The sequence below is a fragment of the Cryptomeria japonica genome, chromosome 9 (assembly GCF_030272615.1).
Source record: "Cryptomeria japonica chromosome 9, Sugi_1.0, whole genome shotgun sequence".
Lineage (NCBI taxonomy): Eukaryota > Viridiplantae > Streptophyta > Pinopsida > Cupressales > Cupressaceae > Cryptomeria > Cryptomeria japonica.
This window is the reverse complement of record NC_081413.1, coordinates 347,806,004-347,823,471: the sequence shown is the minus strand read 5'-3', so window position 1 is coordinate 347,823,471 and position 17,468 is coordinate 347,806,004. Positions and strand designations below refer to the sequence as shown.

The following is a 17,468-nucleotide window of genomic DNA, read 5'->3' as shown; positions in this document are numbered from 1 at the left end:
AAGATTACGAGGACATGAAGGCACATTCACACAAGCCAACGAATGGATTTCAGATGCTTCGACACGTGCTCACATACTTGTAGAAAATTTAGTATCAACACATGAGTCGACCTCTTCATTGGTCGACCGAATTCATGACCTAGCTGCAAATTGGGAAGATGTTGAAGAAATTCAAGATGAAATACTTCCACAATTGAAGGTTATCTAAGGTATGTCAAAACGAAGTTTGGTGGATGCAAGTATCATACAGGTTGGGGATAGATATGACTTTAACACCTGGTATTATGCTTTGGACACAAGGATTGAAGTCCTGAAGAAATCGGAGACTAAGTGCTTTGAAACAGAGGAAAGTGTCAGAGAAATTTTGAGTAAGGTGTTTCATGTAGCATCAGAGATATGGAAGAAAGAGAGTATACGAGAAAAACACTTGCAGGCAGAGAACTTGAGAGCCAGAATTTAGTCGAGCTTTTTCAAAGACTCGAGGATGATTGATAAGGGCGATCTTTCAAGGATTGCAAGTTTTCTCTTCATTGACGAGAACTTTCTTGCCCAAGCAGTTGAGTGGGAAGGCATCCTCGCCACATGTACTAATGATGTGGACATCATCGACTTCCAGATTAGCAACTTGCCAAGTGTCACTATGGAAGAGGTTAGACTCATCGTGTCCAGATACATTGAATCTACAAAGGGGGAAATTGGACGCTCACCTCAGTGACAATAGCAGTCGTGCCACATGTCACTTTCTCATTCTTTCAAACTAATAGAGTTTTTGGAAACCCTAATTAGGGTTTGTAGCTTTCAATCTGGGCCCTTGATCACTTGATCTCGATTGTTTATTTATTTTTGAAAAACTATATAAGGCTACCTCCTCTCATTTGGAGAGTGTGAGGTTTTTGACATATTGTTGTGTGAAGGTCATTTCCAAATAATCTATTGCATGTGCGCTTTCTCTTAAGGCTTTGTAATCTCTGTTGTTTGATTGATTAGCATGGTTTCAATTTCCTCAACACTTTAGTTAAAGTTAATTTAGATTTGCTTTCATGTTATTAGAATTGAATGAAGGATTTGATAAGTGTTAATTGACGGTGTATCTCTGCTCATACTTTTGGTGAATGGATGATTTCCATTTCACTGTGCAAAGTTAGTCTGAGCCTTCCTCTGTGCATGCCAATATTTCAATCATAAGCACAACCCATTGAAGATTGCATCGGCTTTGTGTAGTTGTCCTTAGTGTGGTGAAGCAAAGTGTGGTTCCTCGAGAGCACCCAGTTAATACCGTCTCCAAAATTTGTATGATTAGATCAACTTTCTTAACCCTATCCTTTTCCCCCTTTTTGAAGGTCTAAATCCCGAAAAATCCAAAAAAAAAAAGAAAGAGCCTAAAAATTGATAATTCTATCTAAGTCCAGAAGCTTAAAAGACATTTGTTAACGTAAGTCCCCCTTGAGATTTTCAGCAAACACTACCCGAGTAGCTATCCCACTAAAGTCGCTTGTTCGCACATATAGACCTTGGAATCAGTAGTGATTTTTCAGGAGAGGATAGAATACCTTCAGGTATCTTATTGTAATGTTTGGTAGATGATAAAACAAACACCAATATAACTAAATGGCTTCATCTTCAGCCATAGGTTTCAAGATAGGTATATGTCCAACTTATGGACCTATGCTCGTGCACTAATGGAACCATTGCCATCAAATGTGGATAAGGTAAGTTTGTTTGTGGCTTTCTTCAAATCATTATTCCATTGTTGTCTGGGCCCTCTATCATTCTATCCCCTCATAGAATCTCTACGCTCCATACAAGATTGATGCAAAGGGAAAGCATCCCTGACGTGTGTGGGAAGTCTAGCCCACTCATCATTGGCAGCCATAACTGTATCCTGAAAAGTCACTCCATTCTGAGGATTAGCCAATGGTGGTTCATCTCTAGGAGTGAACCGAGGAAGCATAGGTCTATCAGGTGTCCTAGTATGTGTCTTGTCTCTCTGTGGTGAAATAGATGCACTTCCCAAGGAAGATGGGGTCCTACTGCTACCACGACTCCCTGCAACTGAAACTGATCTGCTATGCCTTCTGTGCCTATCCTTGTGGTTTCCCAAATCCATCCTATCCAGTGTATCTTGTAATCTGTCAAGAGCCCGGACAATTCATGGCTGCGTATCAACCAAGCTTCTCATGATCTCATCAGGGTCAAGTCGCTCTTGTCTTCCCTCATTTCTGTTATTCTCTAGATCAGCCATATTATTCTCTGCTGGTTGTTCAATTACAAAGTTCAAATCCACCTAAGCTCTTTTGCGTGTGTAAAACTTGTAAGTACCAAATTTGCCCCGATACATAGAATCACTCCGATGACCTCCAGGCTAGCAGGATCATTGCTCTGATACCATTGAAAGATGCTGACTAGAAGATGGCTCAATTCTGATTTGTTTGTTTCAGTATTAATCTTTGACCAGCGTATTAATGGCTTGAGGTTTCGAAGGAATTTTATGCTTTTTTTTTTGAAGTTCATGCTTTGGGGTTTGACAATGCAAAAATGAATAACAATAACAACACATAAAGTAATAGACTGGAAATGAATTTCAGACATCTGATTTTATTTATCAGCAAAGAACAAATGAATATAAATGATTATTTTCAACAACCCAAGCCAATAATAACCTACCAGTCTAGTGCTGGGAATTGAAGGTGATTTATTGGCCTGAACAAGTGGAAATAATGAACGAAGCACCACCAGCTGCAACTAATGACTCCAATGAGCTTTATTCACCTACTGGATAATTATCTAAAACAATTTAGTGAAGAAATCCTTTTTCCAATGCACTGCCTGAACTTCCCCCAGGAGAAACCCCAATTTGGTGTGCCTTCTACCCATTGATTTGCTCCCGTAGCTCCAATATGAGCCAAATTCAACAAATAATCAATGGATTTCTTCTTATTTGCTGCTAACAATGAAATTTATATAAAAACACTGATGCAAAACCCCTTAATTTATTTTATTGAAGCTCCAGGCATGCTCCAAGTGGTACAATTAAGCTAGGGTGTGATTGGCTGTCCACAAATTGTTACAAAAGCTCTGAAATAACTCCAAATACCTGCTTAGATCTGATGATTAGACTGTAACCCTTCTGTAGCTGCTAATAAACTCAGATTTTTGGCCTTTATTGGCAAGATATGGTCACCCCAAGCAAATTGGTGGCTAAATGATGAAGGGGATTTCGTCCTCTCACCCAAAATCTGAAGGTTTTTGTCCTCAGATCTTAATTCAGACACCTGCAGTAGACGTTGCAGACCTGCAAATGCAAAAATGCTCTCAAAAGCAATAATCTCCAATGCTCATTTCATCGACTAATGCTCTTTTAATGAATTCCAGCCCTAATCGAATTCCTTGAGGGCATCCAAAGAGTATTCCAAAACATGATTTTCCCTCCATGAGGTTCGCCCAGCTTGAGGGTCAGCCCATCATTACTTATTGACCACTTTTTATTATAAAACAATCTCCTATGGAGATGTGCAAGATAACTTTTTAAATAAAGTTACTTATTAAGATATTATAAAGTTTCATTATGAAAGCTCACTAAAGCGAAAATTAACTAAGTATTGGTCCCCTTTGACTAACCAATCATACCTTACACTGTGAATTTTCCTACGGAGATGGTTAACAGGCAAATCTATGCATCTGAATAGCAACTAGTGAAGTGGGGGACATTACAACTACATTCTTCGTTTTTGCAACCTTAATGTTCATCATTGGGCCAACACTTAGCATGTATACCTAAGTCACAAGGTTCGAATTTTCGAGTTCAAGCTGGGCAACAATAAAATCCGGATGAAGTTTGACAAGGATGAAAAGTTCGAAAAAATTTTTGGCATTAAATTCGCCTTATATAATTTAAAAAAAAATATATTTAGTATGTTCACAAAATAATCTAAACAGTTTAATATTGATAAATAGATTTAGATTTGTTTATACAAAAACATCTAAAAGTATCACATATATAATATATGTTATATGTTTTACAAATTAACCATACAAAATAAAATTCATTAATTATAAAAAAATAAATTCATTATTTAACAATCACACACACACACACACACACACACACACACACACACACACACACACACACACACACACACACACACACACATATATATTATAGTATTAATTACAAATATTAAAATTTCCATATGATATTTTGGACAGATATAATATTATATTAATAAATTAGAAATATTTAACTTTAAATATAATTATATTAAATTTTGAAATATTAAAATTTACTTCTAATAAATTCATAAACTAATAATAGTAAAACTATTGCTTAATGTATAGTTTGAAGCTACGTCGGTAGTAAAACTGTCAAATCAATCACTCGACGTGGATCATTGTAGAATCCTCTGCTGCCATATTTCAAATCATTGAAGGATCCCTAGGAAGTCTGCTGAGAATGTCTGAATGCTGTTCAACGCGAAAGTGAAGACATGATTTCATGAAAGATTATCGCAAACTCAGGCACAACCCTAAATTGGTGACAAAATCCTTTTGAACTTTTAAGAAGTGGGAAAAAACCAGTGTTCCACGACCGTTGGGGATGGGGAGACGGGGGGGTGCGGGGACGGGCTTCGGGGACAGGGGGACAAAGGGAAAAAGTTTTAGGGACGGGTTTCGGGGACGGGGGGACTTGGGCCTGGGAGGGGGAAACGCGTTTCCGTGGAACACTGGAAAAAACACATGTAGAAAACATTTTTCTGGAATACATTTTATTAAAAATGCTAAGGCATTTAATCCATATGAATTTGAAGCGAATTTCAACGATTTTTTAGCAGTTTTTTGAAGTTCACCAAATTTCGAATTTCATGGGCAAAATTTGGTGAATCCTGTGACTTAGATGTATACTATGAGATTTGTGCAGTGCGATGACTTTCATTGTCAAATAGTCTGTAGAACTTGCGCTTTGGGATCATCATGACTGGTGTAACCAGCATCATAATAGAGAGGAGAGTAATCTCACAGCAAGAGTCCTTAATGCACCTCCTTTGGCTGTGAATTATCTTGCTATTCTTAAATTTCCATGTGTCAAAGACTCAAAAATGATTTCATATGATGAAATAAGCCAGAATTTCTCAAAGTTTTAACAAAATGAAACAAATTTTCTTGCCATGAAATACTGCATTTATTATCCCACGAAATACTGCATTTATTATCCCACGCGAAGGAACTACTATAAAACATGGATTAAAAATTATAAGAAAATTGGTGATAAGAAAAAAAATGTGTTTAAAGGTTTCAACAACATTACATGTATGACACGCATAAGGAATTAACTATGTTACCCCCAGTTTCCGGGACGGGGGGACAAGGTTTGGAGACATTACCAATTTTGCAAACGGCAAGGGGACGGCTATATAAAATATAGGAAAAATTGAAAATATATAGGGAAATTTTAAATGTTGATTTGAAAACATGGATAGAGCATGCATATATACATTATATTCGTACGAAAACATGGATATAGCATGCATATGAAAACATTATAGAACCTTAAGTTTTACTTTTTAACATACAACATTTGTGTTCAAAATTCATTGTCAATACTGAGTAATACAATATCATTCATTATTCAGAAATTAGAATTCATTCTCAAGTTCTAGCCAGTTGGACCAAATATGACAAACCAAACGTGGTAAGGGTAGATTTCCAATTCCTCTAGAGAGGCCAAACTTCTAAATGCAGTTTAATGATTATAAGCAGATAACATAAGGTACTTTTGTTTGGGGAGCCATTTGACTGAAAGGAATCATATCAAACCACTGTACATTGTCCAACGTCTCAGTATTAATCTTAAGATTGGTTACACTATATTTATATAATGCTTTACACAGAATGAGAACTATCTTTGTGTGACTCAAGAATAAAAAATCTAGCTTTTATTTCTTCCCCATCACTTAATTTACCATTAACTAGAATGCCTTTGCACTCTTTGTAAACCTTTTGCTGCCCATGATTTAGCAGGGAAGCTCTGTATTAACGAGTGCCTTATATCCTCAAGCTAAATTCCACCAAAGAGACTTAAATTTGGTAAAATTCTCTTCAGTTTCACAAAAATCCTTGTCTAGAGATTTTCTCAGTTCTTAATATTTTCAGGAATGACTAAACATATTCTATCACAATTTAAAATTATCCAAGGTTGCAACCCTTCAAAAGGTTTTAGAGTCCACTCAACTGCAAGAGTTAAACCCTACACTTTCATATCCTTGAGCTTCAAAAACTCTTGTTTTAGGTAAATAACACAATTTGTTAGAATCAGAAATCACAATTTGCCTTTGATAACTTAAAATACAATTTGGGTCTTGTACCAGGATTTATATGGTTTTAAATCACATGTATATTCATTATAGATTGCTCTGTATATGAGGTTTGGAACTCTTTTCTGAATTTTGCCGTGGTGGTATCTATAGAGTCATCTGTGCAGGTGAAGGAAGAGAAAAAGGATAATAGCAAACAACAGAAAGGTGAAAGAATTGGACGACGGGTTAGAGAAGATGGTCTCCAAGAAGAGAGGCCTAGAACTTTGTTGAACCGAGAAAATGAACCATTGTACAAGACTTCTGTCAATAGTATTGAAGTGGAGACAAAAGAAAAGCATCATGAACATGTAAGAAGTGTTGGTTTTGAAAGAGAGCATGGAAGTCCTATCATTGAATCGAAGAAGCGGAGAAGGAAGCCGAGTGCTGTAAAAGTAAGACTCTGTTGGTGTTATGCTTCTGTATACATAAAAGTATTTTCAATTTCTGGGGTGATCTAGTTTTTGTAAAATTAGAAGACTTGTAGTTTGATGTTCTCGCATTGTATATATATTTTCTGAGTGAAGGTATTTTTTTGCATTTTCATAAATGAATTCTATTCATGGGTTTTGTGTTCAGCAGTTGGAAGCATTAGGCGAAACAACTTCTAGAGAGATACAAAAGTCAGAGGTGATGATTCCTCAAATTTTTGATTCTTTCCTCTGTATGTTATGCTGCTTTTCTTAAACTCAAAAAGATTATATATGATTGCTATCTATTAAATATATTTTCTGTACAATTGCTGGAACATAGAGATAAAGAAGATGGTAGTCCTTACCTCCAGGCTCCAAGGCTTGGCTTGTTTTAAATAAGTGTTGATTTGAGTTTTGGGGACGGAGGTGTTTTGTTGGAACAACAATTCTGTTTCAAGATTTTTGGAATGGCTATTAAAATGATAAAATCATACATAAAAATTAATATATTAAACATTAATTTCAAAAAACAGTAAAATAGGTTGCTGTTTGTTTCATTTTTGTATTCAATAAGCAAAAGAAGCTCAAATTTAAACATAATTTGAGAATTTGACTTTCAATTGATACAGATATTTATAATACTATATTATTCATCAAGTTTAAGATATAGAGTACAATGGTTAATTTAGCTCATTCTCCAAAGCTAATGTCATGGCATGCTCCTTATTGTTCGAATTCCTAGACTTTATTAACTCTTGTAATCAGACATTGAGCCACCTTCTATGCACAACCTGATCTTCATCAATCAATGAAAGCACCTTAGGTTCTACATCCCACTATGCTTTTGGATTATCCTTGTTCTCAAATCATCTTGTGATCCACGAGACAAGAAACAGTGTACAACCACAAGCTTCCACAAAGTTCTATGCTTCCCCAGAGTTAAGTTTGTTCCTCTTTGTGGGGTGGATGAGGATGACTGTAGACAAGTTCCTCAAAGTTAGCAAAGGAACTACAAACCTTATGATGAATGATGAATGGCGAATGTGCAAATCAATAATGAAAGTCCATACAACAATCACAAATCTCTCCCTATCTAGGACTCACCCTATCTATCTTCGTCAAACTCATGTAGCCCCCAAGTTTGGATATTTGGTCCAGGAGTGTTAAATCAACATGATCTCCCTTGTAATGTACATCTTCATAATGGCCTTCATGAAGACTCCCTTTACCTTTTTGTGCAAAATAGTATTAAGCTTCTCCTTTTTGTTGAATGACGTCTAAATGTGCTCATCACTATTGCAAGGTAGGGTCTCTCAATTGAACAACAATGTTTCTTTGTCTAGTCATGCTATTGATACACTCTTATATCTCCCCAAGGTTGTGAGTATTAGAGTCCCATAATTGATTTGTCATGTCCACTCTTTGGGACTAAAAAAATAATGTCATAATTTAATTTAGGTTGTTTGGAAAGCAATTCTATATTTGTTAAACAACAACTTATATTTTCTTATTAAATTTAGAAGTCCCTTGAAGTAATATTAATATGTGATTTAAAAAAATTGACTTTAAGCTGTATTATGAATTGTCACTAAGTCAAGGGGACAAAAATAAAATATTAAAAGCATATTGGAAAAGTAATTTCAATGGACTTCTTGATGAAGCTGATAATCAGTGAAACATGGGGATGCATCCCCATGTTGAACCACCATCGTGACGTAGTTGGGTCGACTAGGGCTCCCTTAACCATCTCGAAGGCGTGCAAATGTTTCCCATCCCTGGATGGCCAAAAAAGTAAAAAAAAAGAAAGGGCTGAACTTTAATGGCTAGTTGGCCTTCCCATGCCCTCTAAATTCTATAAAACACTCTAAAATCATCATATTTACTCACAATTTTATTTCAATATGTAGGTTGAAGAGGACTAAGAGAGTGAGTGAACTAGTGTGATTGAAGTGTTGCTAGCAAGAGGGGTGAGAAGGAGCAAGACGAAGAGGAAGATGAGTGCTTCTACACAAAGTTGGAAGGATTTTTCAAGCACACAATAGGATAATATGACTGTTTTCAAGTTTTTTTGTAAGCTTCATTTTCAAAATTTAATTTTAATCATAATTTCATAGACATGGCTGCAAGTACATATATTCATAGATTCATTGCAATGTTCATTGTTCATTTTGTCATCAAGATTTTGAAACATACCCACTTACATAACATAAAGATTTGCAATTAAAATCACAGTGTTATCCATTCATCCACATAGAACAGTAAATAATTTCCAGATTATGCATACATCCTCAAATCATCAGTTTATACAGCAAGTAGAGCCAAGATTGATTAATACCACCTCTATACAACTCCTCCTTTGTCAGTTTGAAACTCAAGAATAAAACATTAGCAACATACAAGATTTCTAGAAATGAGTGGCAGTTGGCACTAATAGAACAATGTCTCTTCGATTAGGCTTGTGTTCCCAGTTGCAAGCATTAGCTGATCAACAGGGGTCACAATTTGTTTGTTGTCGACTTGATTCCAAGATTATATCGAATGACTTGTGATGTATAGTCTGCTTCCAGTCCTGGCAAGTGATCAAATGTTGTGTTTGAGTAAGACTTGCTGGCATCTCAACCACTTCAATGCTTGCTAAGTGTGATTGAATTCTGGCTTTCTTCCTCTATACTGTGACCTCCATCTTCAATCACTCCACACTAGTAATTCTGCACTGTAAATACCCTGGAACTCTTGTGTTCTTGGGTGCCAAGCCTCACTCCTTTGTGATAACTATGCACCAATGCATGGAACTCATGCTACTCTAGTCAATTGATAGGAAGCCTTGACAAGTGGAAGAATTCCTACTGTCAACAATGGAGTTGCCCAGATCGATTCAACTCCTCAATTGTTTCCTCCTTTGGCGATTTTGAAATATTATTCGCAGAGCTTAGCGAATATTATTTTAGAAATGAACTACATAGCCACCCTTATGGAGTCAATTAATATCATGCTCTTCAGTTTATAATATTTTCTTGCCGACAAATATGTTCCCCACTTCACCTTTTATTTCTCACTATATTGAGTGGAGTTGGTTTTTGAGCAAATACCCACAGAGTATAAGACACACGATTTCACACAATGCAAAAGATATCGGATTCACTTACTTCGTCGATCCAAATGTTTTCCAGTGACCTTAATATCAATCGACAATAATCTTCGAATGTCCTTTTACTATTCCACAATCGACATTAATATCCAGATTGAAATAATCTTTATCTTTCCAAATTGTCCACAGATATAAAATACCTCATTAACTGCAAGCTCCTTATTACTGTGAATTGTCTTCGAAGAAGACTTCACAAATTTGTCCCATTTGTGAACTCCGTTGTGAATTCAACCCTTCCAAAGAACTAGGGTTTCGTCCAACTCTCCTGTCAACTGAAGGTTTTCGTCTAGAGAAAACAAAGTCATTTACCAAATCAAAAGCATGCCTTGTGACAACCCCTAGACTTCCTTATAAAGCCTCCATGAAACATCGAGAAGAACAAGCCGACTGGAGAACTTTATTAAATAAAGTGACCTTATAATAATATTATTATTTTATTGTTATTGAATCAAATAATTAATATTAAGTCATTATTTAAATATTTTAGTAAGTTACCTCATAATAATATTTTATTATTTTATTGTTATTAAATTAAATTAATATTAATTAAGTCACTATTTAAATATTTTATTAATTTTTTGATGACTTAATACAACTCAATTTAATTAATCGTCACTTAAAAAATTGGGGACATTACAGAAACAACTTTGAAATTTAAATTTTATTTTTAAATTTGTCAAACTAGTTTGAAATTAGGATGAAACTTTTAGAATTATAAACTTATAAATTTTAAATTTTTATTGTTTATTTTAGTATCACAATGAGCTATCATGGCATCAGTGAGGATGAGGTTGAGGTTCATAGTAAACGTATTGAATTTGAATATGCACTCGAGGTTGAAGTGGGTGAACATGAGGCTGAACTTGAAGCCCAAACCACTAGTTCCATGGCAAGTGCAAGTATAGAATTCCCCTCCATATTATTGTCAAAGTATGCTAGGGGTCCTTTTGAAGGTAAGTCTCCACTCAAATAATTTGCAATAAAATTACTAGGTAGGCCAAGGACATTTGGAGGCACAAGGTTGTGGAAGTGCAATTTGTGTGCACTAGAATTTTATGGTAGTATTACTGGAGTTAGTGCTCACCTTCTTCATATTTGAGGAAATGGTGTGGATGCATGTGATTTTTTTGGGAAAAATGGCAAACCTAAAATATAGAGATGCTATAGGGTGTTCTTGATGACAGTGCAACTACACTTGTGTGTGCTACTTTGTCTCATAGGATGCAAGCTCTTCAGAGCCAGCCATAAGGCTCTAGTCATACTCTACAGAGGAGAGTAGTAGAGATGTTAGGTTCTTCTTTAGGTTTCTAGTTCTTCAATTGTTGAGAGGAATTGGTCTACTTATAGCTTCATCCACTCTCTTAAGAGGAACAAACTTACATCTAGTAAATTAGAGAAGCTTGTGGCTGTACAGAGTGCTTTGTGTCTCATTGATTGCAAGACACATGTACAATTAGAGTCTAGCATCACGATGGGATGTAGAGCTAGATGAGCCATCATAGATTGATGAGGATGCTACAATTATAGATTTAGGGCTGATTGGTATTAGTTTGGGGGAGCTTGACCATGTGGAGTCTAGTAGTTTTAGTGATGAAGAGTTTGGGAATGACTGGAGGCCTCCCTTTACTACATTTTGTTATTTTGACACCATTGTACTCATTGTAATCATTTTTATAAAATCTTGAATATGATATAAATCTCGAATTTGATATTTTCATTGTTCAAACTTCAATGTTAAATTGTTAATGTTGAATGTTCACTTCATTGTAGTATTCAAGTATTTCAGTATTTAGTATTTGCAATTTTACTAATTTGCCAAAGTTTCATTTGAAAATTCAAAATTGTAATTTTTATACATCTTTTTATAACTATTTTTCAAGTACTATATGTATATCAACGCCACCCCCAAGCCATCGTCCCTCTGCCGCCCTCAAACTTTGGCCCTTGCTCCTTTCCTCCTTGAAATCTGTCCTCGGGTCCCCTCTTTCCCCCATCAGGATACTCAGCGTAACATTGCTAATAATAGCAAACAAAAGATTATAAATGGACAAATTAGTCTTAAGGAAAAATAACAGTTTGTTGCAAAAATTCCTTTCTTGAAGATGTGAACATCTACTGTTCACATTTTAGCCAAACTATGAAAACCCTCTTTGTAATGGAAACGAAATGCAAAAACTCTTAGTTTATAGAATTGGGTTTGGGGGAAAAAACCTTTTTTTATCCAACAAAGGTGATTCTATCTAAGGATTGCAAATGTGCAGAAAGATCATTTCAAGAATATATCTAAGATTTCTAGAGCTGTGCTGAAAGGCAAAGGATTTTTAGGTTTTAGTAATTTTCTAGTCTTCCTAATTTTAGTTATGTGGAATTTTTTGAATTTTTTATAGTTTGGAGTAGATTCCTAACATTAATGTGTATATGTGGAATTTCCTGGATTTTAATACCTAAATAGCATGATTTGATGATTAAATCTTTTTAAGATTTGGTGATATTTTATTCCCAGCCATACCCTTTTATTTATTTGTGTGCTGCTTATAATAATCTTTTGCTATACCAATGAATATTGAACTACATTTGTAGAAATCCAAAAATATCAGTTCTGGTGGTCTTGTCAGCTTGTTCAGAGGCTGGCATTTTGTTGTAAATCTTTAGTTGGATGTTAATGTTGAGTGGTTGCATGCTAGTTTCAGAAGCATATTAGTTGTACAATGCAGAAAGATGAACTTGTTTCGAGAATCTTTGTCAGAAATGTTAGAGAAGAATAAGTTGCCTTCGTCTATTATTCTAGTCAAACAAAAGGGCAAAAGAGTTGAAGAAGAAAGATATTCAACAAACATCAATTAGAGATCAGTTCCATTCCTAATCTCTTATAGCCAAGGTTCTTACAGAAAGATTAGCTTGAGATTAGAGAGCAAAGTCAGATAGGTGATGACATGAAAGCTTGTCATAAATAGTACAAAAATATTGATCTTGATATTCAGAAACATATTTCTTTTGCAAATTTCTACAACTTGGAAATAAGATGTCCATCAATAAGGTTTCAACAAAATGAGCCTCACAAAGATTTCCAAATAATCAACAAATAATTGGTTAAGCAGAAGAATGAATAACAATTAGATTAAAGTCCTAGGAGGCCATCAAAAGTGCTACAACATTAGAGTACTTGATGCATATTGATGTTGAATATACATTTAATGATTAGACGAAGCATAATATTTTTCTCTATCATTTAATGATTAGACAAAGCATATTGATGTGGAATATTATTTTGTTAAGAGACATGGTTGAAGGCAACAAGCCGTTGTAGGAGAAAGTTGATTATCTTATTGATAGGCTACCCTATTTCATGTACTTCTTCAATTCCCCCTTGGCTCCTTTTAAGGAAACCATCACAAGAATTGTAAGAGAGGTCATATATAGATAGTATATTCTGGCCACTTGGATCTCCCTTATGAGTTTCTTAGTCTTAAGTTCTCTTTCTATGCTAAGAATTTCTTACTAGCGGTGGATGGCTTTATTCATCAACTTCACTATCTCCAACATCATTGGTCCCACAACTTGAGATTTCCTCTCTGCTAGTCAAGGTCACGCGCTCACCATTTTTGGATTGAAATTTATCATCACATCCTCTGGTGGGACCGAATTTGTCATTTTTGTGCCCTATAGGAGGCGGAGATTGAGGAACTACTCAATTTTTTATGCCTTATTTACTACGAGATCTATGAAACATTTCATTGCCTCTATAGGGACACATGCACTAGACCATTTACTTTCTTTAGATATTTGCACCAATGATGCTTGCCTCTTTTTATTCACGTGTTTGTAACCCTTCAATGCAGATCTTGAAGTGGGGTGGGTGGGTGGGGGGAGGGTCTAGATGTTTCTAGGCAACATGCCACACAAAACAGCATTTGGTTAGTGGTACTTGACATATTAGACTTGACACTTCTCTGAGCACACCATTACTACTTAAGTTACTCATATTCCTCAACTTGCTCTCCCTTGGCATCATGGCCGTATTCATTCCGTTTGGCTTGACGTAGCCTCATTCCAACAACATGAATCTACCGCTTATTGACTACTCCGACATCGTAGGTGTAGATCGTTATACAAGCTTCTTTTCTACTTTGGGAGCTACTTGGATGTTAGGTAGGTTTCTAGAGGAAGTGCTTTGATTCCTGTTGGGCTATACTACAGGGGCATTTTTGACTTTGGATACACCTTGGCAAGCATTATCTCTCATAGTGATCAATGATGGTTTGAATAACTCTTCCACTCAAATGGAGATGTGGATATTTGATGAGGTTTCCTTCTAGTCTTCATTGGAACATGCTTTTGGGGCGCTTGTTCCCCCTTAATTGCGATTTGTATTGCTATTTGTAAGCAGCTCAATGCTTTATTTTTTCTCATGTACTTTTATTATTTTGATTCTAGGGTTCAATCCTGCTAGAAATTTATATTTTTAACTGCTGTAACCTTGAAATGATTGACCTACTTTTGGTGATCTATGGACATCAAGGTAATTTCTTTCTTTTTTCTATAACTGGCAGAGACTACGAGTGGGTATTTAGTTTAATCATTCTTGACATTCAAACAAGAAAAACAAGCTGGCTTGCTATTGATCTATGTTGTGTAGGAATGTGTGTTTCTATTCCTTGCTTTGCCATCCTGATGCTCATGCAATTTTCCTATTCAAATATTTTTTTAAGGATTTTAAGGGTACTTCTAGGCACCCCCTTTTCAAATGTCCTTGTTTCCCCATCCCCTTCAAAAGGAGATTGAAATTAGCATATAATTACGAGTCAGAATAAGTAAATTGGTGACATAGAGAAGAGCTAGAAATTTTGACAAACAAATGGTATCCATACCAATAATGCGATACTTTGATGGTCGAGATCTGGTCTTCTTGTAAACTCAGAACAAGAAGGGCTTCCATGTAGGACAAGAATAGAAAAAGGTCTGGATTACAGAATTTGGGGTTTTAGCTCATGCACCAATTCTTTAAATTTTATTTTGGGTTATATATTTCACCCTAGGAAAAATAACCAACAAATACCAACATATGCAAAATAGGAAACGGTTTTTCCCAAGATGACCATATGATTCTGTCTATTAGAGAGTTATTCATGCTTTTGTATGGAAGCCAATTTTCTGTGGGGTATCATTTAATGTATGTATCATCTCTTGCATCATTTTAATGTTTCTATTATACAAGCAGTTTTCCCATTGAGTTAATCTAAGACTGCCTGTGAATAGCCTATGAAGTTGTGAGCTGTAGAAGTGATAAATAAGTTAGGTGATAAATAAATGGAACAGACAAATATGCTTATTCATGTACTGACTAAAACAAATGATGCAAAAACTGCTTCCCTTATGCAGGCTTTACTTGTAGATGGAACAAAATTTAAAAATAAGAAGAGAACAGCAAATGTACATGCACTTTCCAAGCAGGGAAGATTGGTGAAGCCTCTTCCTATGTCTACTTCGGACCCTGAATTTGCTATATCAGACAGAGGTGTAACAGAATATATAGTGCCGTATTCTGCTGTAGGCCAAGTAAGCTTGCCCACAAAACTTCGAAGCAGACGCAAAGCGTCTTTACAAAGGGCATTTTCATCAATGCCTGGTAAGAGTCTAGAGAATTGTGAGAGTGCTGTAGTCAACGAGCAATCTGAACTACACAATAATGTGTCTGTATTTTGTCCTCATAGTGTAACAGATGGGGTTTCAAGCATGAAGGTTAGTGTTATTGTTCTCTGGTGTTTTCATACTCTTATTTACAGTTTCCAGGCAGTCTCTGAATATCACATTGTGACATTTAATACTTATGCAGGCAAAATTGACTCATTGTTTATCATCACAATTGCTACGGCAGTGGTGTACATATGAATGGTTTTACAGTGCAATTGATTGGCCATGGTTTGCACGGAATGAGTTTGTAGAATATTTGAATCATGCAGGTCTTGGACATGTTCCTAGACTTACTCGTGTTGAGTGGGGTGTTATACGCAGGTGATTCTCATGGTCAATATTTTGATTCACTAGGTTTTATTTGTTAATTGTGTAAAAAGACACAAAAAATTAAGGTGATTGGATGTAGAGGACTTAAATTTGATTATTTAATGCTTTCATTGTAGAGATCTGTTTTTGTTGTTTCTGATTTCTCTGTTATGTTTCATATGCATTTTTGTTGTGGCTATATTTTTTTTCTAGGCATGGCTCCACATCTTAATGCAAATTTTTTAGAACAACAGCTTTTAAGAAAAAAAAAGAGGACTTCACTTATTGTTAAGCAATTGGAGTTTTCATGGGCGGTTTAGTTTATATATTTTACTTTTTTGGGGTTTTTGACACTCTTTTATGACCATCTGTCTGCCATTCATTAGTAAAATCACAATACAAAGAGACCCTCAAAACATTCTAAGCAATGATAGCATTCTAGAGTATGAGGATACAATTACAAACACATTAACTAAGAGACTTTCACCCTAAAGCTTTGAGGCTGGTTTATCTCACAGTTATTATCAGTTTGGGGTATCTGATATCTGGTAATTATCCTTTTAAGCAGTTGGAGTTTCATAAATACTTCTATGCAGGCATTCTATTTTTGTGGGATTTTTAATCCGTATGTGGAATTTAATATTTTAGTCATTTTTCTATAACCCACTTCCCATGAGTATTCATTTCTTCTACAACCTTTGCCTGATGTTCATTTGATTATTGGTAATGAAGTTTCATTAAGGATGTTTAAAAGAGGAAGGGAAACAGTCAATCACCCAAAACTAACTTGAGATAATTAAACTTGCTCACTGTCTGGTCTGTAAGAGTGAAACATATATATTTTCTTTCTCTATGTGAATCAACATCAAGCATGTCCCCAAAATTGACAAACTCTGTTTGGGATCAAGTGCTTCAATGAAAATGTAGACTGTCTGTTTTAATGTTGGACAATAATTCAGCTCCATGATATCAAATTTAACCAAATTTAAGTGTGGCCATTTCTTGTAATAAAGCACAGCTGCTTAGTCCTTTTTTATTTGCTAATCAACAAGTATCATTCAACAGCCATATAGCTTTGCTTTATGTTATTGCCATGTTATACTATGCTTTGGTAAGAGAAAGTGCTACAATAGGTTGTTTCTTATAAAGCCAGAAAATAGTACTTGTACCATTGCTGCAAATACATCTGTATATTGATTTTGTATCATCCGTTGAACCTGGCCAATCAAAGTCTGCCAAGGCTATCAACTTCTTTGTTATGGTGTAGATAGGGTCAAAAGCATTGTGTTTTGTAAATACTACAAAATACACATTAAAATTTCTGAATATTTGCTGACTTGTGAGTTTTGGTAAGAGAAATGAGCTCTCGAGTCAATTGCTTTAAAACTCCAGGGCAATTTTTCGTGGGTGAAAACTCAGAGAAATTGCGAGTCCAATTTGAAAATCTGCCAATTGTGACTAGTTTTGGTATGCAACTGTTTGATATTTTGTTTGTGCCCCCAAAACCACAACTGCATATGCAAATACTCTTTTGTGGCTCCTCATGAATCCAAATAA

The 17,468-nt window shown here is 35.5% G+C and overlaps 1 protein-coding gene across 6 annotated transcripts in view; it reads left to right on the top strand.

The window, feature by feature from the left end:
* The window catches only part of LOC131029708 (protein ALWAYS EARLY 2), a 98,271-nt gene that overhangs the window by 47,312 nt on the left and 33,491 nt on the right, over positions 1-17,468 (top strand). For 5 of the 6 annotated variants that reach the window (XM_057960319.2, XM_057960318.2, XM_057960315.2 and 2 more), the window contains 4 exons: positions 6,465-6,745; positions 6,930-6,980; positions 15,291-15,650; positions 15,745-15,923. In XM_057960319.2, coding sequence (XP_057816302.1) covers positions 6,465-6,745; positions 6,930-6,980; positions 15,291-15,650; positions 15,745-15,923 — 871 coding nt within the window. The remainder of the gene's footprint in view (positions 1-6,464; positions 6,746-6,929; positions 6,981-15,290; positions 15,651-15,744; positions 15,924-17,468) is intronic. The other variant, XM_057960316.2, reaches the window with a different exon arrangement.